The sequence below is a fragment of the Rhamphochromis longiceps genome, linkage group LG3 (genome assembly GCF_057381845.1).
Source record: "Rhamphochromis longiceps isolate RC_006_pf linkage group LG3, R_longiceps_female_GT1.1, whole genome shotgun sequence".
Lineage (NCBI taxonomy): Eukaryota > Metazoa > Chordata > Actinopteri > Cichliformes > Cichlidae > Rhamphochromis > Rhamphochromis longiceps.
The window spans coordinates 35,060,808-35,088,113 of NC_140559.1; the positions used below are offsets into that span (position 1 = coordinate 35,060,808).

General features: G+C 41.6%; 1 protein-coding gene across 1 annotated transcript in view; it reads left to right on the forward strand.

Moving 5' to 3' along the window:
- The first annotated feature begins 5,295 nt into the window (after nt 1-5,295).
- Nucleotides 5,296-27,306, forward strand: part of nhsl2 (NHS-like 2) — a 192,256-nt gene continuing 170,245 nt past the window's right edge. Inside the window, exon 1 of the mRNA XM_085395547.1 lies at nt 5,296-5,806. Coding sequence (XP_085251673.1) covers nt 5,512-5,806 — 295 coding nt within the window. The 5' untranslated portion in view covers nt 5,296-5,511. The remainder of the gene's footprint in view (nt 5,807-27,306) is intronic.

Sequence of the window (27,306 nt, forward strand, 5' to 3'; positions counted from 1 at the left end):
CTGGCTTATGCACGGACGCAGAAGCATCAGATTGTGGTTAAAAGGTCTCCAGAACACTGGGAGAAGACACATTAAAGCAATTCTCAAATTAATCACAGTGAGTATTGAATTCTGCAAATCTCATTTTGGAAATAAACCCTCAACTTGCGATGCGTCATTTCTCATGAGAGGAGGTGAACGGAGGACAAATTATAAACTGCAAGATTTACGGCGGAGGATGCGAGCAGCTGGCTGGGGGAAAACAACTGCGAAGCAAAAAGGAAGAAGAAGAAGAAAAAAGAAAAGAAAACGGCTCCAGAGAGGCAGAGATGGAGCTGAAAGTCCCCTCCGCCCTTCTCCCTCAGAGTCCAGGGGGCCACATCATGTGCCCGAGAGGCTCCTGCAAAGATGCGATTTCTTAAAGGGATACTCTGACCACTTTTGTTTGTTTTTTTCTTCTCTCTGCACTCCTCTTGTCACTCTGCGGCGGGGTAGAGGAATCCGCTTTGTGAAGATGATGATGTTGGCTGACCAGAGAGGCTTGGCTCGCGCTCGGGTTGTGTTCAGAGGCGATGAAAAAGGGCAGGAAAAGACACGCCCCCCTCTTTCAGATCAGGATCTCATGCCTGTGTTGTGTAAAGCCATCTGATGAGTAACCTACTCCTTTTCCTATGTGGAAGTTCTGACCTCGGGTCACACTCGTGGGAAACTGGTGAAAACGGGGCCATAGCTGAAGCGTCAGATCACGCAAATGAATAAGTCTTCTGGCTTTTCACACTATCTACACCATCATGTTTTGGAGATCTGAGCTGCAGAGATGTTTGCCTTCTCTTGAATATAATGGCGCTGTCTTGCTCCAAAAATCATGATTCGGTCACTACAAACCTCCTCATGAACAGTTTTGTGGGCGATGGGTTTTGTTTCCACTGAGCTACAACTGCTAAAAGTATCACCCTGCAGTGGAAAGTGTCCATCTAGCCCCAAGGAGAGGCTCACGCCCATGACAGCGTGAGGGGAAGTCAGCTTCTTTCCATGCCGCGTGTGTTTTCCTGGAGCTCCGTGCCACTTTATTACTCCAGTTTTATTATATCCAAGAGAAGTTTTGGTTGATGATGTCACAGGCAGCACAATCTCCAGACTGTTTCGTGTCTGTCATGTGTCTTTAAAATGAACCTGAGAGTGGGTGGTGGATTTGCAGTTGTAGTGTTGTCTGGGAATCCCCGTCTAACCGCATGGTGTTTGGGTGGGCTGTGAGCAGCGGGTCCCACTAAAGGACGTCAGGACCTCGTGCCACCCTTGTTGAGTCTGTTTAATCATACAAAGCAACCTGCTGGAGGTCATTTTGTATGGCTTTTCAAGGCTCACTCAAGGAGGCTGATACTTAAAACCCTTCTATGCTCTCCTCCACTAACAGCCTGTCTCCTGGTATCTCCTCCACACTCTCGAGACGCAGCTAACTTTCTCATACCAGTACTTATGAGGGGATGTGCCATCCTGGAGAAAGAGGACTACTCGTGCAACCTGAGATCAGAGAGAGCAATGCGCTGTTGTTGCCTCTCATTTCCAACCCATCCATTTTCTTCCTTTTATCCAATTCAGGGTCATAAAGGAGCTGGAGCATATCCCAGCTGCCATAAAGCGACACCCTAGACTGTTGAAAAGCTAATACAAAATGATAAAAACCGTTCATAGCTATGTGCCATTTAGAATCACCATTTCACCCAAATGCATGTCTTTGGCAGGAAGTCAGACTACCCGGAGAGAGTGTGTGAAGAACACACACGTTTAAACCCCGACCCTTCTTACTGTGAGGCAAGAGTGCAAAGCAGAACCTGTTCTTGCTTTCATTTGCACCAAACCAGCTGAAATGGACTCACTCGCAGTGGTTTCTGCTTCCTAAGCGGACAGACTGATATGCCTGAAGTTAAGGTTAAAAGGAAGCCCCGCTGTGTGCTGCGGTGAAATCCGCAAAACTTGCAAAATGCTTTTTTCCCCCTCGTTTGTTTTTTATATTTCTCCAGTAAATGATCAGAAAACAGAACAAACATGCAGGGAACCAATGCTTGTTTCTAGACCTTGTTTCTACATCATGACTATTAAACTGCTGCTGAAACTATGATGCATCCCATGATACTGATGCTCAAAAGTGGGTTACAGGAAAATCATACTGAACAGAAATCAGATTTTGTCTTCAGAGCGCGACGCTCGGAGTGGGTGTAAAATGAATTTGGTTGTGGTTACAGAGCTTCTTTTTCAGCCCTGAGAATTTCACAAGAACTTAAGGTGGTATAAGGGCTCGGAAATGCTGGAAAACAGAAGGCAAATTAAAAAGTACACCCCTGTGTACTTTTTAATTTGCCTTCTGTAAAGAATGGCTCCAATGTGCACTAATTATAAAAAAGCTTTTAATAGTACATGTCTGATTGTGAGGTGGATATGCTGGACTGTTGATAGACTCTGAGGGTGTCACAGAGATTTTGCTAAATCTCCAAATATATATATAAATCTCCTAGGGAATTCCAGGGCGGTGTACTCACCCACCTAAGTGGAGTATATTTAGTTCTGTTTGCTGATGTTAAAATGGCGATGTGCAGGTGTAATATTAAGATCCCACTGGGGTTAAAATACTACACCCACTGATATTTGTGTTTGCTATATGAGGCCTCGGGCTACGCTTTAGAAGAAACCCAACACACCTACATCGTTTCTGTGTTGAATTATCTTTAACTTTTTAATCACACGGCACAGCAGCAGCAGCTCGGTTATTTGAATTTATCTTGTTTTTGTTAGATGGGTAACAGGGCGGCGCTTACACTGACTCATATTAATGTCAAAGAACTGCAGAAAGAAAAATCTGTGAAAATATCTGAGCTTTCTTCTCCATCCTCCTCCAGCGGGCATCAGATGGAGTTTAGTATGGAGGTCCATTTGTGCCAAAATTATGTTTCCATAGCTACACTCTGTGTCGACTGACTTTCTTTTCGACTTTGAACTGCACTTCAGTTTTGACTGAACACATTTTGTTTTTTGCCCCTGAATGTGTGATTTCAGAAACTTGGGTGTCGTTTTTGACAGTTTGATTATCACTGCAAACAGCTGGTTCAGAACAGTTTTATCATTATGGGGATATTTAAAAACTCAGAAGTCTGGTGTCAAAGGCTGAAGTTGAGATGATTATTCATGCCTTTATCTCTTCCCATCCGTCCATCTACCCAGTGCTTGTGACCAAAGGTGAGGGTAGGGCCAAAGATCAAATGGTAAATCCACAGCTCCACTCAGCTCTCTCTTCACCACGCTGGTCCAGTTCAGCATCCACATCACTGCAGGAGCGGCTGTCAGTCCCCCGCTGCCCTCTCTCCTCACTCATCAATAAGACTGCAAGACACCTAAACTCCTCCAAGTTGGGCAGCCTTTTCCTAGCAATTTGTCACCAAATCAGAGCTAGTCAGTTAAAATGATTTTAATGCTACAGCAGTCGACATGGTGGTAAGTGTGAATTGCAGACTGTAAAATATATGGTCGATTCTCTCTCTGAAGCAGCCTGCCTCCAAAATTAAAAAAATTCAGTGGATTTAAAAACTCTTAAAGTTCGGCCAAAAATCCTGACACACGAACATAGTTTTGGCACAAATGGACCCTCGCAGAAAGTACTGTTTGTGTCAAACCAGGTACTCTAAAAAATCAGTCCTCACATCTGTGAGACTAGACGACTGAAACAAAGGACTCGTGATCTGAGCTGTCACTGTAACGACCTGCTGGCTCAGATAAAATGACGTTAGGCATGTGTAATGTGTTTGAGCACTGCTGTGTCCCCATCTGGAAATCTGGGTCTGGAGCGGAGGTCTGCACATGTATTCAGCTTATGGAGAAGAAAGATTTGGGGATGTGGGGGGTGTGAGACGGTCTGACTTGGGAATTTCTGTTCCTCAGTTTTTTGTATCCTCCTCATTTTGAGACCCAGTTCTTTAAAGGGACCTCGTTTTTCACTCCGCACAGCCTCCGCTGACACGTTTGGCTCTGTTTAGAAATCTTGCTTCTTATTTTGATCTTCATTTTTGGGCCAATTGATGTCAAAACTGCTACTGGACAATCCAAAAACATTTCATGCCTACACTCAGCTGCCATTTTAATAGGTAAACAAAGTCAGCGCCTCCTACCACTGAAACTCCCCTCTCAGTCTGCTTACAGAGGTTAAACCAAACATTTAATCCCTGGGATATCTTAATATAAGAGAGAAAAAAAGTGCATTTTAAGCATTTTGTCTCAGTTTTTCTACACAATAAATATGTAGAGTTACAGAAACAGTTCTAGTAGCTCACTGCCCAGACTTTCTCCTGTTTTTTATGAAACACAATGTTTTGGTTAATTCACCTAAAACGTCTCTGTTATTTAATGATTTATCTTAATTATTTTGTATATCAGCAGGGGGATATCAGCAGGAAAAGCTTAAAACTTATGATAATACAATTTAAAGTTTAAAATCTACGCTCTCCTTCACGTTTTCAAAAGCCTTTCAGTGGGCCGGATTGGAGTCTTTGCCAGGCCAATTCTGGTCCCCTCGGGCCTCATGTTTGGCACCTCTGCTCCACATGTTAAAAACCTGGCTGCAGTCAGTGAAGACTACCCTGGGTGTGTTCTGGCTCACAGTCTGCAAGGTGCTGCATGTGGCTGAGCTTAACACCTCTCCACGCAAGCTCCCCCAAACATAAAGTGAGGAAAGGAAGAACGCAAAAGTTTTCGGACACGAGCTCCCACTCGCTTCGATTATTTCGATTTTGCACATGCACGCGTGGGCACAGACAAGGCAGTCACGCGCATTGTGGTGGTGGTTGCGGTGATGCTGCATGAAGGAGCTGATCCATCCCCTTCTCTGTCCTCCTCCATCTTCTTCTCCTACTCCTCCTCTCTTCATCTCTCCCTCCATCAGACAGGTTTCCTCCAAGGGAAACACCAGACTGTTGCGCACTGTGTCGCTGCGTCAAGCCCGACATAAAAAGATCTGACGCGGGGTGAATCTTTTCATAATAAAAGCATGTTTGAAAATATTAAAAGGGTGTAAAGAGTAAAAGAAATGCTAACAAAGTGGCGATAACAGCGCAAAAAGGTCTCATAAAACAGAACCATGTTTCTATACGTGAAGCTGAAGCTGCATAAAACTATTCGGTTCAGGGGTTTTATATGTGCGAGTCCCCGATAAGAAACGCAGTAAATTCGGGCTTTAATTTTGAAGCTTTAACAGGAAATCTCGTCTGTCACACTCTTCCGATCTTGACTACAGTCCTCGCAGCAGCCGACTCTCTCCTCTCCGCTGAAAAAAATAGAAAAAAAAAATTCGCTTGCAGTCAAAAACAATGAGGGCGCACGACGCGCAACTCGCTCCGAGCCGCTCAGCCAGCAGCGCACTTTTACCTCCCGGAGGATCCGTGGCGTGTGGCTGTGCGCCACCCGGAGGGAGAAGGTCAACGGGGATATAACTTGACTGTCTGAGGAGTTTGATATTTTTGGAATCAGAGGAGGCGGGAGAGAGAAATCATGCCTTTTTGTAAACGCACGATATTTCCGAAAGATGTGTGCAAGCCCGACGGCAAGAGGCTGCAGCACCAGCAGGAGCAAGGGGAGATTTTCGGGGACTTGGCGGACGTGTGCAGCTTCACCCTGTGCTCGGTGCTCCGACAGCTCTCGGATTTGTCCCGGCACTCGGTGAGCATCCTGGAGGAGCTGGAGGGAGACCTTGTGTCCATCTGCCACCGGTCCTGCGCGCTGGAGGGCAGAGTGGTCCGACTGCAGAGGCACGTCGCAGAGCTGGTCAGCAAACCTCCACCGAGAAGTAAGAGAGATAAAAAAAAAGAAAAAAGAAAAAAAAGAAGACGCTTAAGTTGAGCTGACGGAGCTCACACCTGCGCTCACTCCTGCAGAAGGGCTCAGCTGTTTGTTGGTTTGTTTTTAGTCTTGTGTGTGGTGACTTGAGTGAAAGTTTTGTGGAGTCAGCGCGCGCTCTGACACTCTGGGGTTTCACTGTGACAGTCTCCACAGTGACAGAGGGCCAGCCCTGCACGTGCGCGTGAGCGAGTGTGAGGTTTGTTATTGTCAGCTGTCAGCAGAGCGCTCTGCCTTCAGTTACTGCGGGACACACCGCAGGTCACTTTGGGAAGATGAAACTACATGTTTGATTTAATTTGCTGACACGTGACGGTTGAGGAGGTGGAGTTCATGTCCGCTCGGCAGTGACCGAGGCTTCATAGCTGTTCGGGACGGCATGCGACTTTGGCTCAGGGGTGTGCAAGTTTACCAGATGCCCCTGAAAGCAGCACGTTGTGGGTGTGGAGAGTGGAATGTGAAGTGGGTGAAAATGCGTGGATGTCATGAGTGTTTTAGAGTTTTGTCGCTGTGGTCTTCCCTCTTGTTTATCTGTAAACACAGTTTGACCTCAGCTGCCGGCTCCTCTGCTTGCGTGAACGATGTGTGAGCAGAGGCGTGTAACTGTTTCCCGGGGAGGGGAAACTCTACTCTGATCCTAAGAGCTTGGAAAAAGCGACATACATAAGTTTGTTGAAGATGTTTCTTCAGTTCTAAAACCAAAAAGCGGAGAGGCTCAAGTATCTAAACCCTAGTGGGGGTTTCCCCTCAGGAGGTGGTTGTTGACCCACTATTAATCATGTGCGTCATCAGGTGAGCCAAGATGTGAGCTGTGAAAGCTGGAGTCTCATTAACAGGTTACTCTAGATTGTGGATTTTATAAGTGAGAGATTAGCAGAAGATTTAGATATTTGGTGTTTAGTTATCAGAGAAACCAAGATGTTCTGGAAATCTGTTGCAGGCACATGTTTCAGGCTCACCTGCAGCCCTGGGCACAAATACAGATGTGCTGCTTGAAGTTTAAACATCAGTTTGTATTAATATGTGTTTTGCAAAGTGCTGAAATGAGGGTTAGGATTAAAGACTTTGCTAAAGGAAAAGTAAAGAATGAGTAAGGGGATTCAGTGCTTTTGACCACGTGCTTACATGGTCATCGTGTCAAACACAGTAGCTCAGAAAGTTTTGAATGAATTCTGATAAATCTTTGCAGGGGTGTAGAGTGACGTCATCTAACATTAAAAGGTCTTCAAGGTCAACTTCAAGGCCTTGCAGTATGATAGTGTGGCGTGTGTTGTCCAAATTATAGAAAGTACCATATAAAGATGTAAAACATCATGTCACGTTTGACCTCTGACCTCACCTTTGGGTTTCACATGTACCCTTCTTTCAGGTTGACCTCTAAAATATGTCATGTCTTGAAGGAAAATATTGCTAAGAGAGAGAAAAAGGTAATAATAAATTATCATACTGATAATTATGTCAGGTATATTAAAGGTAAATAACACAAAGTTGTTTTTTACACGTGCAAAGTGCAGGCTGCAAACTTAAAGTACATTCATGAATATATATACAAAATACAATAGAGTTCCCTTAAAAGTAAATATGGCCCACAGAGTGAGCTGCCTTGGCAGAGGTTTGTGCTCTCAGAGTACTTATTGTTACACTCAATGTATCGCTGTGTAGATATCTGGGTGCCTAGAAAGAAGACAGCTGGACTTCTTTAGTTTCTTGAAGATCTCATGTACCATCCACACTTGTACCCTTAATAGATGTATATTAAGGGTACTTTACTAAAGTAGTTGATTAAATGTACTGAGTGACATCTTACCAAGGGTGCTGTCAGTATGATCATCCACTGGCGTTGGGCATGTTTTGAAGCATCCTTTCTTCTAACTTTGAGTGTCGTGCTTGGTCTGTGTAGCAGACACATTTGAACCTATTCTGGCAGTTGTGGATTGGTTATGACTCTGGCAGATGTCTTGTGGTCCAGATGTGGTTTAAGAATCAACGAACCAGGCTTGACATGAGGTATGGCAGATGCCTGGGTGGGACAGATGTGGCCCAAATGTCATGACACTTGGTATCTGGCCCTTATAAGATAGACATGTGGATGGCATCGGTAAAAGACCAAATAAGAAAAACCCAAAGAAAGATGCATATCAGTTCATAACCTCCAACGTGTATTATGGAGTATGTTCTTTCTGTTGTTGGTAATTAAGGATTTGTCATTAAAATAACAAAATGTACAAAATGGACGATTCAGTGTAACACAAATTGAGTGGCCGTTTTCCCATTGGTTTCTTTGGGGTGGCTCATGTGGTAGAGTGGGTCGTTTACCAATTGGAAGGTCTGTGCCTCAATCCCTGGCTCCCCCAACCCCACATACGACACATACCAAGCATGTTGGTGCTGTAGCACTTGTGGCTGAGGTTATAGAGCAGGTTGCCTACCAATAGTCATCTCTGGCTTTTCCACTCCATGTGTCAAAGTGTCCTTGGGCAACATAGTGAACTGGACAGGAAGACCTTTACAGCCACGGCTTTCGCCCCCTGGTGGTCGTTAAAATAGAATGCAGCTTTAAGGGATTCCCTTGTTGGCTTCTCTTTTCAGACCTGGAAGTGTAATTCATCTTCTGTCCTGTGTATGGCAGGGACGTCAAACCCATTTTACACTGTGGGCCACATACATAAATACATACCAGACCACTGAAACTCGTCTTTCTGTGGGTGTGAGAAGTTTAACTGCACATTTAACCACCGAGATATCTAAACATATGAAAAAGACGACTTTATCAGTAGGAAAAGCTGTAAAACCAAATTAGAGTCATTTGAATAACAATACAGTTTTTCCTGCTCAAGCAGAATAACAGAAAAGAAGTGTAAACATCTGGCATGTATATGATTTAACTCTGGTCTCTGGTACAAGCTGCAAAAGTTTGCAGCTGAGTTTTCCCACCATTTAAAAGTAAAAAATATTCATTTTGTTTACAAGGGCTGGGCTGTGCACACATGAGACTGGTCTGATGAAAAATTATCTTCAGAGACACGAAACAAATAAGAGAAAATTAATTTCCTAGAGCACACATCAGCAGATTAAAAGTCATTATTACTTCTGCTGTGAGACTGTGCTGCGTGTGCCTACCAGTTACGATGGATTAGGGAGCGACACTTGAAAAGAGACAACCATGTGAGGACGTCGGTCAGAGTTAGCATAAAGAGGGTTTGGTTTTGATTTTACACGTGGCAGTGGAATCAAACACATTCTGTGAAAAACAAAAGGCTGGAAATCGGTCCAATGACGCAATAAAAAAAACTGTTCTGTAATATCTAACACGTTTGTGGATGCTTTCATCTGATGGTACAGAGATGGCCAGATGCATGATGGGAAATTTGCACTGTGGTCGCGAGCCTGTTTCGCTCTGCAAACTTTGCACAAACTTATCGAAGGCAGCTTTGACTGTGTTTGCACTGCAGCTCGAGCGCGAGCCGATGAATAAAGCAAGCTGACTGTGAACATGAGTTTACGAGGCTGTCAGCAGGCCGTGTGTGTGTGTGTGTGTGTGTGTGTGTGTTTGTGAACACGTACAGCACGATAAGACAGAAAGAGAAAGTCACTCTTAAAACAGACCAGATGTAGAGCTGGAAGGAGGAGAGGATGGGAGATAAAACAAATGCAGTTCATCCTCTGGTTTACTTTACAGAGACAAACTCACGCATGTGTTGGCCAGTGTGTGTGCGTGTGTTTTAATACATGAGCTCATCGGTGTTTGATGCTCCTCACTCTTCGCTCTCCTTTCTAAAATCCTGTGTGGGCTCTTACTGTATCGCTAACACGTGGGCCGAAGCGCACGGCTTAATAATCAATACAAGCCCGCCTGGGCCTTCATCTTCCATCGTCATCTGAACTTCACCGCCTCTTTCTCCCTCTCTCTTACCTCCTACTGTCTCAGCAAGGATGGAAAACACTGATTTGAATTTCACCAACAGAAAAAGGAGGACTAAGTCTCCTTAAAGCACTTTGTATTGTAAGATAAGAACCCTACATTACTAAGAGTAACTCCAACAATCCAACAAACTTTGAGCAAGCACTTGGCGACAGCGGGGAGAAAAAACTCCCTTATAACAGGTAGAAACCTCCTGCAGAACCAGGCTCAGAGCCTGAGTGATGCTTAAAGCGCTAAATCCTTTAAAAAAAAAAGTTTCTGCAATGAACACAAAGAGACGCTTTTACTTTTATTAATAAGACTCATAACTTTGTAAAGAATCAAAGCCCCCACCCCTCAGCAGTTGTAGTGGGTTTGTAATGTTGGCGGCTCTACTGTATAGAAGCTAGATTCTGGCTACTTTTTTTGAATATTTAAAGAAATAGAAACATAATTATTTTCCATCTGTTTCATTTTCCTTTGAGTTGTCTGTTTTATTAACTACTTTAGCCTCTTGCTAACGTTAGACTTGCATCAGTAGTAACTGCTTAGTTGATGCTGATTTTATTCTTTGTGACTATTTTGCTTTAAAAAACTACACAAGGTGAAACAGACATTTTATGTCATTTTTGATACTTTCCTTTGATTTTTCTGGCAAATGTTCTGTTTAGCTTTCTGTTAGAGGCTCGTGACTAATGCTAAAATAGTATCTCTCATGACATCAGTGGAATCAGCAGTGGCCTAATTATACATGCTTCGACTGAAGTTATAAGATAAAGATTAAACTCATCAGTTACACTCCCCTACTTTAAGTATAAATGCAGTAAAGCTGTTGCAGTAAACACTGGGAGATTTCCAGAGCAGCTGTGCCAATATTAGCTACAGTGTAAAGTCATGTTATAAGATTAGATATAGACTCGGCTGATTTTCAGTCAGTCTCACGTAAGTTCGATTATCAACCGGACACGTAGTAGTTACATTCATACTGTGAATGAGGAAGTCACAAATTTCAAAAGTGTTTGTAACAACAAACCGAATCTATGCCAGCTAAATCACCCCCACTCAGCTGAACATGGACATTTTTAAGAAGCTAACAAAGGGTTAGTGGCTCAAGCTAAAGCTAAAGGAAGGAGCCTCAGTATAAGCAAAAGGTCAAAGCAGTTAGGGGGACAATTATGGGGATACAGAAAAGCGTTAATGTTGATCTCCTGGTATAGCGTGAAGTTATAAACATTCTGGAAATTAGTGTAGGTACCCGATATTTGTTTTGTTATGTGACTCAGCTGCACCTGCTTTTGCTTTGTAAGCTTAAATATGTCAGGTAATGGTAGGTTTACAGCAACTCATTCTTGCAACTCATCGTTTGGGGGTGGGGGGTGGGGGAGACAAAGTTTAATATCTGCTTTGAAAATATGAAAAGTTTATTTTTGTTTGTATATGTGGGAGTTACAGGTCTTAGGGGGGGAAATTGGCAGGTCAAAAAATCAGAATCAACCAAGAACACTGCAGTCGGTGCATCTCTACTCTGTCAGTCGTTACCAGCCAGGAGACTTTGTTCATGTTCATTGGGACCTTCATGATTTGCACCCCCACTCTGCCTACCTGACTTTTTACTTTCACTTCCTATCACTGGTTAGGTTTAGCTAGTAAAAATTACTTGGTTAAGGAAAGGGGAAGATCAGGCGTTGGGTTAAAACAGCCCTATAACAACAGTAACACTGCTTGTTCACAAATAACATTTACTGATCACTTGCACTTAAGCTATAGCTCACTGAGTAACAGCAGAAAAAGAATCTTCAATAAATGGGCCACACTGCCAACTCAGGTCCTAGGGATGAGGTTAATTGTTTAATAGCAATATTAGTATTTGGCATTATTTAATTTGTGAATGTAGTTTTTTAAATATATATTCCTTTGTGTATTTTTTAACTTTTGAAGGACTAAGTGGTGTGTTTGTTTACTCTAACTCTGAATCTACAGTCAGTTTTTAGATCACAATGATCAAGTAAACTTGGGATGAATACCACACAATGCTGAGTGGGACTTTTAAAAACTGCGGGAGGCTCTAATAAAACGCCCTGGGCTTTGGAGCTTTGACTGTATGAAGTAAGCTAGGTAATTTGCAGCTTATAAGTATAATCCATTTCTTGCACTTGCTCTCATGAGTTTGGTTTTGGAAAGGCTTAAAACAGAGCCCACCATCGGAGGTCTTTATGGAAGACTTACAGTATCTCCTACTACAGCCCCATGTTTGAGCACACTGCTCAATGAGCGCCACCTGTGGTTAGTGTTTGGTTAGGTTAAGATAGTTGAGGGTTTTCCAATTTGTAAGGATGAGAAACACTCACATTATTTTCTCTTATTCATTTGAAGAAAAAAATCTTGGATCTGTGCTTTTTCTCCAATAACAACCACTGACAATCCCCCCTCTCCACCTGCCAAAAAAAGTGGAGTTGCACACACAGTAAAACACACGTTTCCAGCCTGGATGAGGGGATTTTTTCCACCCAGTGTAGACTTTGTACAGGAGTCGGATCTCCTGAGCCGCTTCCAAGATCTCTGCACTGTGAAACACTGGAGGGAATCGGAGCTGGCTTCCTGCGCCCGGAGAGGAGGGGAGGAGTCGCACTGATACAGAGAGGAAGAAGATGTCAGTCGTCGCTTTGGAAAGCGTGATAGCGGGAGGAATGTGTGTGTGCATGTGTGTGTGTCCACTTTCCACTGGAAGTTGTCACTCAGAAGGGCCTAAACTTGAGGAGTTTGCCCTCTGAAACACCTCCTCTTCAGCCTTTTTCATACTGGGCTCATTTCCTGCCATTTTTTGTTGGCTGCTGTTGACCCAAAGTGGGGCAGGAGTATCCCAAGTATGTGAATGGGAACCAAAGTTTGGTGTTTTCTTTTTGTGCCTGTTTCCAGCTTTATACTATGTGGGAAACCACATTCCTTCTTTGACCTCGCACTGATTTTTTTTTTTTTGAGTTTCTTGTAACAAAATGTTCCCTGCTCTGCCTCACAGTCCCAGTCGTGTTAGACGTTTGCATGAAAAGCACATTTTAATCCGCTTGTGGACAATTCCTAGTTCCTGAGCTCACAGCAGGTGTTATCCCTGAGGTGCTAAAGGCAAAGCACCTGCTGTGACATCACTGAATAGGGGTGTGGCCTCAGGAGATCACTGTGGTGCTTTCTTTTGTTCTTGCTAATTGCTGCACCAATATGTGAAAGATTCATCCACTTTTGCAGGTTTTTATTATCTAAAGCACATAAAAGTGTAGAAATTTATTAGAAAATACTTTAACGAAAGCAACATTACACCAGAAACTATGCCTCAAGATGCTTTATATTTAAGGTAGAGACAATTATACAGGGAAAATACTAACATCAAGTAAACGATGGCTTATCTGAACAAAGGGGACATTTTAATTTTGTTCATATCATTCAGCATGTAGAGAACACAGAAATTGTTTTGCTCCTCTATTTGAACCTAAATCATCTTAATCAAAGAGCCAATGGGAAGGAAATGATTTAAAAGACTTTCCCTCCCCCCTTCTATCTCGTTCCCATGGGTGGATGTCGCCCTCATGACTTAGTATCCCTGCATCTCATCCCCTTCCCCTCCTTTCTCACATTTTTCTCTTCTTTTTCCATCTTCCAACTCTCCTCTGTGACAGGAGACAAAAATAATCCTAAAACCTGTTTTTAGCTATGGTCAACGTTTGATTTTAGACTTCGCGGCTTTGGATATGGAGGTGTTTTGTAATCCCACAGTTTTTTTAATCATATCTACAGTCCGTGAACTCTTTCCTTGAGCCAAAACATTCACTTCTCCTCATCCTCCCCCACCATCTCTCTTCCTACAGCTGGTGATTCAGAGGGCAGCGGTAGCAGGACTGAAAAACTTCCCGCCACCACTCCAAATTTTTATTTAAAAAAAAAAAAATCTTACTTTTGTTTTTAGTTGAAATCAGTATTTGGATCTGCCAAATTTCCAGAGGCAAATCTCATTTGCACATTCTCATACACTAGGTGGAATTATTCATCAAAATGGTGTATTATATAATGTCACAGAAAACTAGCAGTTTCAGAGCTGCAAACATAAACAAACTTTAAACCAAAGCTGATCATGTTTTTTTTTGGGAGTGCATCATTTAAAAGTTTAATTTTTTGGAATTCACAAACAATAACTTCAAAATGTCGACATGTATATACTTTTAATGAGATGTTTTCATGTATAAACAGCATGGTGGATCAGTGTTTGACATTGCTGCCTCACTGCAGACGGGTCCTGGGTTCAAACCTGGGTAAGACTATTCTGCTTGGAAATTGCCTGTTCTTCCCAGGACACCCAAGCAAAAACGTCATTCTTAATCTCAGGATTTTCAGTTCCTGGTTAAATTAAGGTTGAAGAAACATGTAGACATTAACCAAACACAGACGTAAACTGTCTTAGGGTAAATTCTTTGGTCTTTTGATTTTCCGGCTTCTTTCATGGTGATGGACAAACTTCCTTTACCGTGGACAGTGGTGCTGGTGTGGCTTTAGCCATGGTGCTTCTTGGGTTGTTCCTGAACACTCTAACCAATTTCTTTATATGAAGACAGTTTGGTCTCATTCCAGACCCGCTCAGCAACCTAACAAACCCATGTCCAATGGCACGAGGGCTATGTGCATTTTTAGTGCTGTTCGTGTTTCATGTGCAACTGTTGGTATATATCTTTTTATTTCACAAGCTGTCATGCATCTGTTACAGCCACAGATTATTGTTACCAGTATATCTAACACCTACAACCTCTCGGACCAAAGAAATACCTAAAGTATCATCACATTTCCTGAATTTTGCCACTATTTGGTACTGCAGTGTTGATTTTTCTTGCACCAACAGCCTATAAATGTTATAAAAGTTAAATAAGAATACTTAAAGTGTTCCCCAAAAAAAGTAAGAATATATGTCTGAATGAGTTTTCCTAAAATTGATAGCAGATTTAAAAAAGACTTGAGTGTTTTGTGATCACAACGTGTTAATCAATAGACTGTGTTTCTGTTTTGTGTTTGACGAGTTTCATACTTGAAGGAAGAATCGTTCAGCTAGTGTTGTTGAACTTGGTGTTCTGCAGGGAAGCCTTCTAAGTCCTCACATATTTTCATAAATACTTTCATAAACTTATCTTTCTGGGTAAAATTTTTATCCCAAAAATGTGAAACATTTCAAATGTTAAGAAGTTAAGTTTGTATGTATTTCAGCAGACAGCCTCAGTTATAGGGCTGCACGATTTTGCATAAAATGAGAATCACGATTTTTTTGGCTTAGAATTGAGATCACGATTCTCTCACGATTTTCTTTTCCAGTATAAATATTTATTGCACTTATTAACTGCACATCAACTTCGTAACAGTTGAGACTGAACATAAAAACAATAAATAAACATAAAAACAACAAATGTCTCACGTTTTGTTGTTGCTGCAAAATGTTGTACTGCTTGAAATTCCGTCTCCACCGTTGCTCGACACTGCGTGTATAGAGCAGGTAGTGCAACAATAGAAAAATAGTTGCGGGACGGCACTGTGTAGCGTTTGTCTAGGGTGTTGATCATTTTCCTAAATCCCTCGTTTTGCACAGTGTTGATGGGAGCCATATATTTGGTCAGGTGATAAGTGATAGCCTCCGTAATTTCTTTGTGCCTGCGGGAGTTCGACGTGTATAGTGAAGCGCTGTATAAGGTTCCCGTTATTGGTGTTTGGGTGGTTTACCGGGACAGATTTTCTCCTGTCACTTTCTCGTCATCCCTGACGTGCTCTCCGTTGTGTTTTTCCTGCTAATTTTAGCATCACACGGCACAGCTTCTGTATCACGTGGTATAAGGCTCCGCCCTTGTCATTTGTTGAGCAGGAAGAGTGAGCGCTTGTTTTTATGCAGATTACGTCCCGGATAAAAATGCGGTACAATCGTCGTCGTCTTTTTTTTTTTTTTTTTTAAATCGTTGTCATTTGGAAATGAGATCGCACATAAGTATGAATCGAGATCGCGATTTTCTAACGATTAATCGTGCAGCCCTACTCAGTTACACTACTGTCATCCTAGTAGATGATTTTTGTGTTTTTGACTCACTCTGAAAGCATGAGTATGGGTGTTTTCTTGCAAGGCTTTATGTGACTGCTCAGTTTTAATGTGTGAGAGAGAGCCATTGGTTTATAAAGTTAGGATTATTTGGAGGTGGGGCACAAGCCCCTATCCGATCGTTCAGTCTGACGTCACTAGCCGTGTCTGGGCCTAAACTCCGCTGCAGGTCCATATATCAAATGATCACTATGGCATTACTGAGAGTTAAAACACTGTCTTAAGTCTTTCATCTTTAATAAAATGATCAGCGTTCTGCTCTACCAGGTGTAACAACTGAGTTCAACATCCAGGCATCCAAGAAAACGGAATTTATGACATTTAACGGAGTTAGAAGTTAGCAGGAAGTTAGCTCGCTAGCTTCCATCTAAATACAATATAGCATGTCCTGACTGCGGGGTTTTGGAAACAAATTAAAACGTACAGCTCTGCTATCACTTCCAACATAAATGAAGACAGAAAACTAAACAGCAGTGACGTTTGTAGGGTTACTGAAGTTGGGCTAGCTGGTATATAACGATGTGCTACGTGACCGCTAGCGAAACAGCTATGTTAGCATAATATAAACAAGCTAACTTTTTTTCCACTCGATAAAAGTTAACATGAGTGTTCTCGGTGGTCAGGAACAAATGTAATCGCATGGCAGGATGCTGTAAAAGGACCAAACTTCAGCCAGGAGAACAACTGAGATAATCCATCCACAATACGAGGTTAGTCATTCATATACTGCTGCATGGGCTGGGCTGTAGTTACAGCCTAAGGATTTAAAAACTGAGCTTAAATAAATGATTAGTGGTAATAAAAGCCGAGGGAGGTCAACAGTGATCACTGACTGTTTTAGGAGCTTTTTGAGATCAAATAGAAGAAAATACAAAACATTAAACATGTTAACAACACAAAAGCCATATTAAACGCAGATTACTTTAGGCCCGGAAGTAGGATTCGTCATGTCATCACTTAATAATCGGATAGTAGACTTTGTGGGAAGAGTGGCTGTTAATTACCCACAGTGTGTGTGTGTGTGTGTGTGTGTGTGTGTGTGTGTGTGTGGGAGAGAGAGTGAAAGTGCTGTTGTGACCTCAGTTTATGAAAGCGAGCTGTGGTTTCAGGTACGGAGTCAGAGAAGAAAGCCTACTAACAACTTCCTGTCTTGGCTGAGAGCCTGGCCCTTTCTCTCTCTCTCTCTCTCTCTCTCTCTTTCACACACACACACACACACACACACACACACACACACACACACACACACACACACACACACACACACACGACCCCATTCAGCTATCTTAGTGAGGACCTTCATTGACATAATGCTTTCCCTAGCCCCTTACCCTAACCCTAACCATTAAAAATGAATGCCTACCCCTAACCCTTACCCTAAACCTAACCATAACCTAATTGTAACCCTGACACTAAAACCACATTTTGAGCCTCAAAAATGCCTTCAAATTTGTGAGGACCGGTGAGTGTGTCCTCACAAGTGACTGTTGGTTCTCACAAGTATAGTAGAATGCAGATTTCGGTCCTCACGAAGATAGCTCGACAGGAACACACACACGCCCGCACACACACACATCAGACACTTCAGAGGACATTGTCTTATAATTATGCATCTTAAACCTTCCCCAGTGTAAACTTTAATGATTTATATCGACATTTCCTGATAATGTCCCCACAACAACAGCAAAACAAACACACACATTTATTGTTAAATAAAGGGACTTAATGTTCTACCAATAAAACAAACAAATGCATAGCCAAAAGGAACAAAACTTTTACATTTTGCGCCCTCTGCTAGAGCTCGTATAGGCTTCAAACAGCCAGTGTATCCTGTGTGCACGTGTGTGTGTGTGCTGTAGTCTTTTGTGCTGATACCTCATGCTGTGAACTACATGTAGTGTGTCTTTCTCTAATATCAGCAGCAATTTGTCAATGTGTAGACACACAGACACACACAGAGGTGAACAGCTTGAACAGGCATGAGAGAAATGGATAAAAATCAGAGGCAAAGTAGAAAAAAAGATTAAATGGGTCGAGGAAAAGGCACAAAGTGAAGAGAGAGGAAAAGAAAGAAAGGAGGAGGGAAATCCAGGAAGGATGGGAGGATCAAGACAAGGAAAAACACAGACATTTCTGTCATTTTTCTTCATTTGATATTGCATTTGTCACTGTTTTTGTGAAGAAAAGTCTTTGAAACTATGCCCTGCAGTCAAACATCTAATTTTGTAAAAACAAATATGTGTCACTTACTCAGAAAACTGAGTAATGTTTGAGTCTGATTTTGTTGTAAACACCCTGCAGCTCATTTAAATTGGCCCTGATATTAGTGCCTAAACGTTTTGCATGTATTTTCAGCCTCGTATTTGCCAGAACTTGAAGCACTTTTAGTGGAGAATGCTCAAGGAAAGTTCTCCTTTACCAGTGGGTATTCCCCTCTGGTGGGATATGGAGCAACTGCAGGTGTGGTGTGGACAACCAGGTGAAAATATGAAGTGAAACTAATGTGTACGAAGGACTGTTAAAGGAAAACAAGTAAAATTCATTTTGACTCTTTTATTGTTAATAACTGATAAAAGAAAATGTTGATCCTTTTTTGGCTTCTTAGGTGGGTTGTGCCAGAAAGAAATTTGAGAACTCGTGACTTACTGTAAAGTGGTTAGAATCTGTATTTTTATAGCAGCAAAGCATTAACTAACTGACAATGTTAAACCTGAACTAGCATTGTTTTTAGCTCCATCAGGTAGCTTTGCTTTTCAAAATTAAAGCCCTAAAAACCCACTTTGCGGTATCTGCTCAGCATTTAATGGCACAGTTAGAGACTGGCTGGCAGCTACAGAGTTACAGCATATATTTCCTTGTGTAGCGTGAAAAGAAATTAACATCTAAATGTTACGCAGTGGCTGCTTGTTTAAAAAATTATTGGTTTTAAAACTGGGTTCACTATTTTTTCCTTTGCCCCCAAGTGGCTAAGAAAACAAGTTTTTAGCACTTTTTAAAAATGCAAACCAAAGTTATTTCATTTTATGTATCATTTCTTTATTGCGTTGAGAATGTTTTAAGAGCTTTATTTGTGCCAAAAGCACACACTGTATCTGTAAGATGGACACAGATTCTGCAGTTCTGCTTTCTGAATTCTGCATCATATCAGCGCATATGTTATAGCTGTAAAACAATGACATAATATATGCAAAGTAAAAATGTACATAAAGTGAGTAGTTCAGCATCCTGAGGAATAGCTTTGTCATCACAAAAGATAAAATAATACATTTGGATTAAGAACTGTATATATATTCAAATCTCTCATGAGTTGTTAGTGACATCATCAGACAAGTTTCACTAACAACTTTATCCACGTGGATATCAGCTTAGATAAAGTTCTCACATGAGCATTTTACTGCTTTCCATCTCTGTTTGGTAAATGAAGTGGTAGTCATATACTGCTGTTCTAATCTTACCACTCAACGGTTAGGGCTTGTAATCTGTCTTCTGACCCAATAGTCAAAGTACAGTTTCCCTAAGATAGTATTTTATTAATCAGAGCTTTTCCTAACTTTCATGATTTGGTTTGGAGTTTATTCTCCTGTAATTAAACGGTAAAAGTGTAAATTTTCCTGCAGAAAAAGAGAACCAGAGAGGAATTGTCCCAGTGATCCCCAAATTTCCCCACACTGTAAGAAATAACAAACGCCACTGGAGTGCAGGAGATTGGGTAACAGCAGTGATATAATGCAGGAAGAGGCCCTGTGATGAAATACTGTACATGTGCAGAACAGCACTCTGAGTCCAGTGAGATTTTCCACATTTCTTCTTTCCAATCACCTCTACTCCTCTCTCCTCTGTTTCCTCGGTATGACCTGAGGACGAAGCCTCGGGACGGTGTTTACTCTGTCTCCTATACGGCAGATTCCTATCAGGCAGTGTTTGTTTACAGAGTGTGCCTCAGTGGAGGCATATTGTTCAAAGAGCAGATGTAGGCTGCATGATGGCAGCGGTATGTAAGCACAGTAAGCTAAACTGAATACACCACGGATGATGCACTGCTAGTAAAATGTAAGTCCAGGCGAGGGGATGTGACTGTAACATTGCATGATGATGCATCCAGAATGAGGCATGAGGGTTGGTTTTATATTAAAACGTTTCAGCTGACCAGTGTGACTCCAGCAGCTGATGATTAACAAGGTAGTTGCAGAGGTTTGCCAGGTCAGGTTTGGTATTTCCTACACACTCCTTTTCACTGAATGCAGTCATGGAGAAACTCATGGATGACTTCAAATGCTATTTTGGATTATTCTGTTTCTATTATATCTAGTTGCTAGATATGGTTTGTGAAATGACAGTTTTCAGCACCAATTAACCAGACAACAACTGCTAAAAGCTGGTTGATTGCTATGTAGCCTCAGCTTTTCTTATAAAGAAGTACATCATTGCTGTCACAAGGTTCGTAATATGGCCCCAATCCAATTGTCAGTGTCTGCTAGATTGCATTTAATTTTGCACAGGGTTGAATTCTGAAGGAAGCAAACCATGTGATTACCAAATGAAAAGAAGATTCAAAAACTACCCCCACAAATGATGGAAACAGCCAATGTATTTATCTAATTAACCAATCCTAGTAAGCATTGCTTCCATTACTAACTAATAATTACAGGACTAAATGATTAATACCTAAATGTTTTTCTTTGAGACCTCTCTACCAGAAGTAGAAACTTAAAGTTCTGCTTGGGTTGCTTAAAGTCCTTCCAGGCACAACATTGCACTCACTAGTCATCTTGGGGCACAATTTATGCCACTGTGGATTCATTACTGCAACAACTTGATTGGATAGATATTTTACAGAGTTTCAATCTTATAAAAAATAATGATTTGCTTCTTTCGGCTAGAGTAGATATAATCGTGTAAGACTAAGTGCAGTCCATGAGTCATTAGCTCGTAGAGGCATCTTTATCAGCAAAAGCTTGAAGTAATGGTTTCCTGTTGACTTTATCAGTCTCTCACATCGTTGTAGAGGAATTTTGGCCAACTCTTCTTTTTTAAAACATTGCTGCAGTTCTTTGAGGTTTGCAGACATTCTGGACTTTGACTGGGCCACTGCAGCACATTGACACTTCGATTTTGCAGCCACTCATTTGTAGATTTGCTGCTCTGCTTGGGGTCATTGTTCTGTTGCATGGCCGATTAAGCTGTCAGGCAGATGGCCTCACATTTGACTCTACAATACTTTGGTCCGCTTTGGTCTCCTCTTTTCAAAGCACATTATTCCAGAAGTTCGAATGCAGCTTTGTAAACTTAAGCTGTGCTGAGATGTTATTTTTTTAGAGAGAACAGACTTTCTTCTGGCAACCCTTCCAAACACACCTCACTTGTTCAGTGTTTTTTTTAATTTTGTGGTCATGAACTTTAACATTTAAGATGCTAACTGAAACCTGTTGTGTCTGAGATGTAGCTCTTGGATTTTTTACAGTTTCTCTTGCAGGTCTGATTTTGGGGAGATGTTTTGCTCTGATGTCCACTTCTGGGAAGATTGTGGCATTGTGTTAACACACACCTGAATGCTCCAGGCCTAAAAATGCCAATACTTCTGCTTTTACAGAGTTGGTTGCACTTAATGACGAATAATAAGTCAAGTGCATTTCAGGTTCTGGGTGTGAGTTACCATCTTAATTCCTATTGAAGCAGTCAGGGGGCCCTGTGAAATGACTATATATGCATCTTATTTGTCATGTCAAGATTCTCACAGATTTGTGCTCAGGATTCTTCAGAATGTGTCTTTTATAACATCTACAATTAAGTAACTCTTTACCCATTTAGCATTTTGTGCAGTAGTCTTAGGAGTAGCTTTGTTAAGCTAGTTAGGGTGAGCAAAACAATAAAACCATGGGCTGGACTTGCAGACAGTCATGTGAAACTCATCAGAGATGTCTTTCAACTGAGAAGAACTGGAGTTTTCCTGCAGGTTTATACCTTTGTAAGACCTTCTGTCATTGTATATATTTCTTTGAAGGTTCTCCCTTAAGTAGACGCTTTACTTTAAAGGACAAATTATTTGATAACATGGAAGGAATTGGTTTAGATAGTTGAGCTTTTATAATACTTACATTGATCCTGTGGTTTGTTGTGGAAGCGATTCAGACATGACTCCATGCATTAAATCATTGAATTCCCTGAAACATGCACAGGCACGTCTATAAAAAAACGAGAAAAAACCCCAAACCTCAATCCATCAGTGTTTCTGCATGTTCGGAGTATTTTTTCTAATGCAGTCCTGCGTATAGGATAGCTGACAGAGGCTTCATGTGTTTGCAGTACGAGGTGTTTTTTTTTATCAGTGCGTGTCTCTCCAGAGCTTGTCTCTCTATCATGGACAAAGGGCTGGCTGTCAACACCAACACGTGTAAAGTCAGCCAAGGCATGCTGTAATGGTGGATACAATCACTTCCAGATGACGAGAGGAGTGTGTGTGTGTGTGTGTGTGTGTGTGTGTGTGCGTGCGTGCGTGCGTGCGTGCGTGCGTGCGTGCGTGCGTGCGTGCGTGTGTGCGTGTGTGTGTGTGTGTATTTGAGAATGGGAGAGAGAAAGAGAGAGAAAGAAAAAAATCAGAAGAAATTACTTCACTGTTGAGGAGGGAGATATCCAAACCATATACAGGAAAGGAAGAGAAGTCAAACTGATTTTTTTCTGAGAAGAATGGTTCCTATATTTGGCCTCTCTTCATCGGATATAAATGTAATGGACAGATAGAAACAGATGAGGTAGTATGATTCAACAAGTCCCATAAGAGACCAAAAAGTGAACATTATATCCTTCATGAAGGGAGAACTTCAGGATGACTGAAAGATTCTCTTTAGACCCCGCGATTTAAACACATTGTGACACACCAAAATATATGTGCTTGATTTTTGGATAGTATTATCAGTATTTTGTGGTTCTAGCATGACGCTTGCACTTTTTTGCCTCTATTGTTTTGATTCTTCTTCTTTGGTTTTTCTGATTTGAATAGCTTATGGCTTGCCTTCATCACCTTATCACAAAGTTTAACAGAGGGTCCTTTGATGTTTCACTAATGCTACAGTCGCAAAGTCTAGCCAGAACCTCAGATTTGAAACAGAAAATCCTCCACAAACGGTGACATGGTTGCTGCATGACAGCAATTTAACTGCAAAATGATGTAGGTGTTTGGCAACCTTGTATATACATAAGAATATAACCACCAGAGAAAGGTGGCCTCTCACCAGGGTGTTGTATGCTCAACATTTGGGTGATCAGATGTTGTTGGTAGCCATAACTATTAGCAATATGTCTCCAACAGAAAAAAAACAAAACAAAACAAAAAAATCCAATGTAGCCACTGGGCAACCAGTAATTTTTCCTTGTTGAAAGAAAGCTGCCATCCTAATTTTACTCTACCTGAGCCATGGGAAACACTGTTTGTTTTCCAGTTGACTCTTCAGCGTGCTTGTCTCTACCATATTATTAGTTAGTTTCTCAGGAAAAATGACACAGTCATGACTGTTGACATGACAGATTCAGGTGAGGCGGTAAGGCGAGTTTTATTGTCGTGTCCACTGTCTGGTGCTACACAGTGATGGTAAACCTGAAAAAGGCAATTTTCTGTAATGTAGATGAGACGTTCTTTTAAGTAGCTTAATGATATTGCACTTAAATGTTGTAATCTAACACAAGCAAATCTGTTCAACTCCATGAACAGATTTGTTTGAACAGTTGAGGACTGGCATGCACGTAGACATCCGGGTGGAGAATTTTACTTTGCAATTTGTCATTTGTTATTTTGTCAATCTTGTTTTTAGCTCATAGGCAGCCTTTAGGCCTCAGTTCTTACAGACGGATTAAAAAAGTACAATCTTTGAAGAGTCACTTGAAAAAAAACAAACTTGAAATGTCATTCTCTGTTTTCTTTGTACTATATTGTAGGGTCTTTTCTTTTTTTGCTATATAATTAAAATTGAATTGAACTGAAAAAAAAAATCCCAGTAGGCACAACAAATGGTGATTACTTTTAACACTTCTTGGTCGTGGAGGATTATTTGATATGCTATATCTGTGGAACGTGGAACGAGCTCCTTTAGAGATTAGACAAGCCACTTCTTTACCTGTTTTTAAGTCACTCTTGAAAGCCCACCTCTTTACCCTGGCCTTTGACACCACGTGAGATGTTGGTTTTATTTTTCATTTTTATTAGGGCCCGAGCACCGAGAGTATTGTATCTGCTCTGTTTCTTCTTATTATTATTATTCAGGCAAAACAAGGGCCTTTTTGAGGGCCTAAACATGCTCAAAAACTCGTGAAATTTTGCACACATGCCAGGTCTGGTGAAAAATTTTGTATTTTAATGGTTTTACATATGAGCACTGGGAAATGGCTCTAGAGTGCCACCTATGCCTTGTTAAATGCAGCCCTACGACCACATCGTTTGAGCTACATGTATGAAATTTGGCACACATCTGTACCATGCCAAGACGAACAAAAAAGTCTGTGGGCCCATTGACGCAAACCCAACAGGAAGTCCGCAATTTAGAAGTGAATGTGACATTTTGGCTCTAATTTTGCCATTTCCATGCCTCGAACTTTTTCGAACTCCTCCTTGGGATTTGGTTGTATAACCTTCATATTTGGTCAGTGCCAACTACACACCTGGGCCATGTTAAATTGCGGAGCTTTTGAGTTTTCACAATACGGTGACGCGTGGCGCCATGGCGAATTTCGATGACTCGCCATGAAAATGTTATTGCCTCTCATTCTGTCATACATTGTCCGATCTGGACCAAAGAGCACACATATGATAAGGCTCCACCCCTGAACATATTTCAACTGCCATATTTGACATAAGGGCCAGCGCCACCTAGTGGGAACAGGAAATGCCATGTTTTACACTTTGGGATACAGTATTGTGATGGGTGACATCTGAAGCCTCAAATTTCTCCAGGAAAGCCTTAAGGAGTTGGTCTTGGGTTACAGTGAAAACTGTGAGTTTTCGCGAAAGGGTGTGACCCCAGCAGCATGGCGAACTTTCATGTCTCTCCATGAAGAAACAAATTAGTATAACTCAATGAAATCCAGTCTGATCAGTACCAGACTTTACAGGCATGATGTCAGACCCGCCCTGAACAGATTGATGTGCCCATTGTCAGGTATACGAAGAGCGCCACCTAGTGGCAAGAGGAAATGTCATGTCTTTCATTTTGCTGTACTGATTTTCACATGTCCACCTCAAAAGCGGTGAATATCACCGTCTGTCCCTCATGCTGCTTCAGTGAGAAAATTGTGACTTTAAACTGAATGGCGCACCCTGGTGGGAAGGCGGTTCACCATGAAAGATGAAGTGGCTTTAGAGGGGCTTGGAAAGTTTAAAAGGTCTTGAAATTTGGCCCACACCTCCAATGTGACGAGGGCTATCTTGTTATGTGATCATTTTCATTGAATAGCGCAAAATGGCTCCACAGCGCCCCCTACAAAATTTCAAAACATCAGCCCCTGCTATGTGTTTCATTTATGAGTCTGAAACCTGGTAAACTTATAGGAGATATCAAGATGTACAAAAAAGTGTCTTGGACCAATATCCCAAATCCAACAGGAAGTCAGCCATTTTAAAATTAAAGTGTAATTTTGGCGACATTTTCCCCTCTTTTCAGGCACCGTACTTTGACGAACTCCTCCAAGGGATTTCATCTAACTGACGCGATCTCCAGTGTGTGGAATCTAAAGACCTTTGTGATGTTAAATTGCGAAGCTTTTTACATTCAGGGAAACGGGGTGGTCATAGCGGCACGTGGAGTTTCAATCACTCGCCAAAAAGCAGTAATCTGCTGTCACTCAAAAACACAATGTCCAATCTCTCCCAAAGTTCGCAGGCGTGATGAGACTCGAGCTCGGAAATGTTTGTAATACCATTTGTCAGTAATGGTTTGAGCACCACCTAGTGGGAGGACTATAATCATGATTGAATGAGATGAAATGTTAGCTGGTGGTTAAATGCATGAATTCCATCAATGTGACATGAGATCGGAGGTGCTTGTTTTAGGTGTTGGGCGTGGCTCGACGCGCTGGGGGTGCGAGGGCCCTCATAACGCTGCTTGCAGCTTTAATTTTAGTTGTTTTTAGCTGATTCAATGCTGTTTTAACTTGTTTTTCTTTTAATATAGGGCTGTTTTAATTTTATGCATTATGTGTTTTATTTATTTATTTTTTGCTGTTTTCTGTTATTCTATTGTTCTTTTAACTTATTTTCTGTACAGCACTTTAGTCCTGTGCTGGGTATTTTAAAAGTACTTTATAAATAAAATTGGATTGGATTGGATATCAATCATGATCAGGAATTTGCTCGAACAATGAGTGACAGGGAGCTTTATTTATTTGAAAGCAGAAGTCAGTTCTCAAAGGTCCTCAAACTTAGTTAAAAACTTTGGTAGTTTAGTTTTTGGTTGTCTGATTAAAGAGTCGAGGAGGAGAGAGGAGATGAAACCTGGCTGCTTTCGGCGCTGTCAGGGGCGTTTTTATTGGCAGGGTGTTGTGGAGAGGATGCTGAGCTTTAGACGGGATAAAGCAGCAGAACACACAGTTCCGAATCTGAACACATGGACCCGGACACCCTAACAAGTGTGTGTGTGTGTGTGTGTGTGTGTGTGTGTGTGTGTGTGTGTGTGTGTGCCCATGCCTCCTGCCTCCTGCTACCAGCCCACTGCCTGGCAACCATGATGCTCTGTGTGTGTGTGTGTGTGTGTGTGTGTGTGTGTGTGTGTGTGTGTGTGTGTGTGTGTGTGTGTGTGTGTAAACATCACACAGACCTGCTATTTCCTCTGTTAGCACCTCATTCTTTATGGTCTCCACATTTGTGTTTGGTGTCATTCATGAGTCATACCGAGCCTGCTTTTGCTTTGTTTTCAGTTTGGTGTTGCATATGGGTGGCATTAACGCTGTTTTTCAATCAGTCTGTTACATAGGGGTCATCAGTCTATATTACCAGTAGATGTTCTTCTCCGCCTACATGCAGGCAGTAGTTACCTCATTCAGTACTGGTCAATCTGGCATGAATATTAACTGGAAGTTTGAGACCTGTCATAGATGTAGCCTTCTATTTTTGCTTTTGCTTTTTTAATGTTTAATTTTCACGCACTGTAAAGAAACCAAAGCTTGGTTAGCTGTAGACCAACAAAAGGTTACTGTGACATTTACATTGACCACAGAAGGCAGCCTGTGTAGTTTTTTGGGAAAATGGACGTATATGGGCAGGCAGATGCCATCCTGCTCAAAGATTCTTGCAGGAATCTCATCAAGGGTAAATCTTCTGATAGTGGGCTTTGAATTCTTAACAACTTGCAGGATTTTCCACCAGTTTTCAAGTAAATTTGTTGGTTGTCACTCAAAAACACTAAGTGAAGTATTTCTAGGCCATTTCTTTCCTACAACATTAAGAGCATTGCTG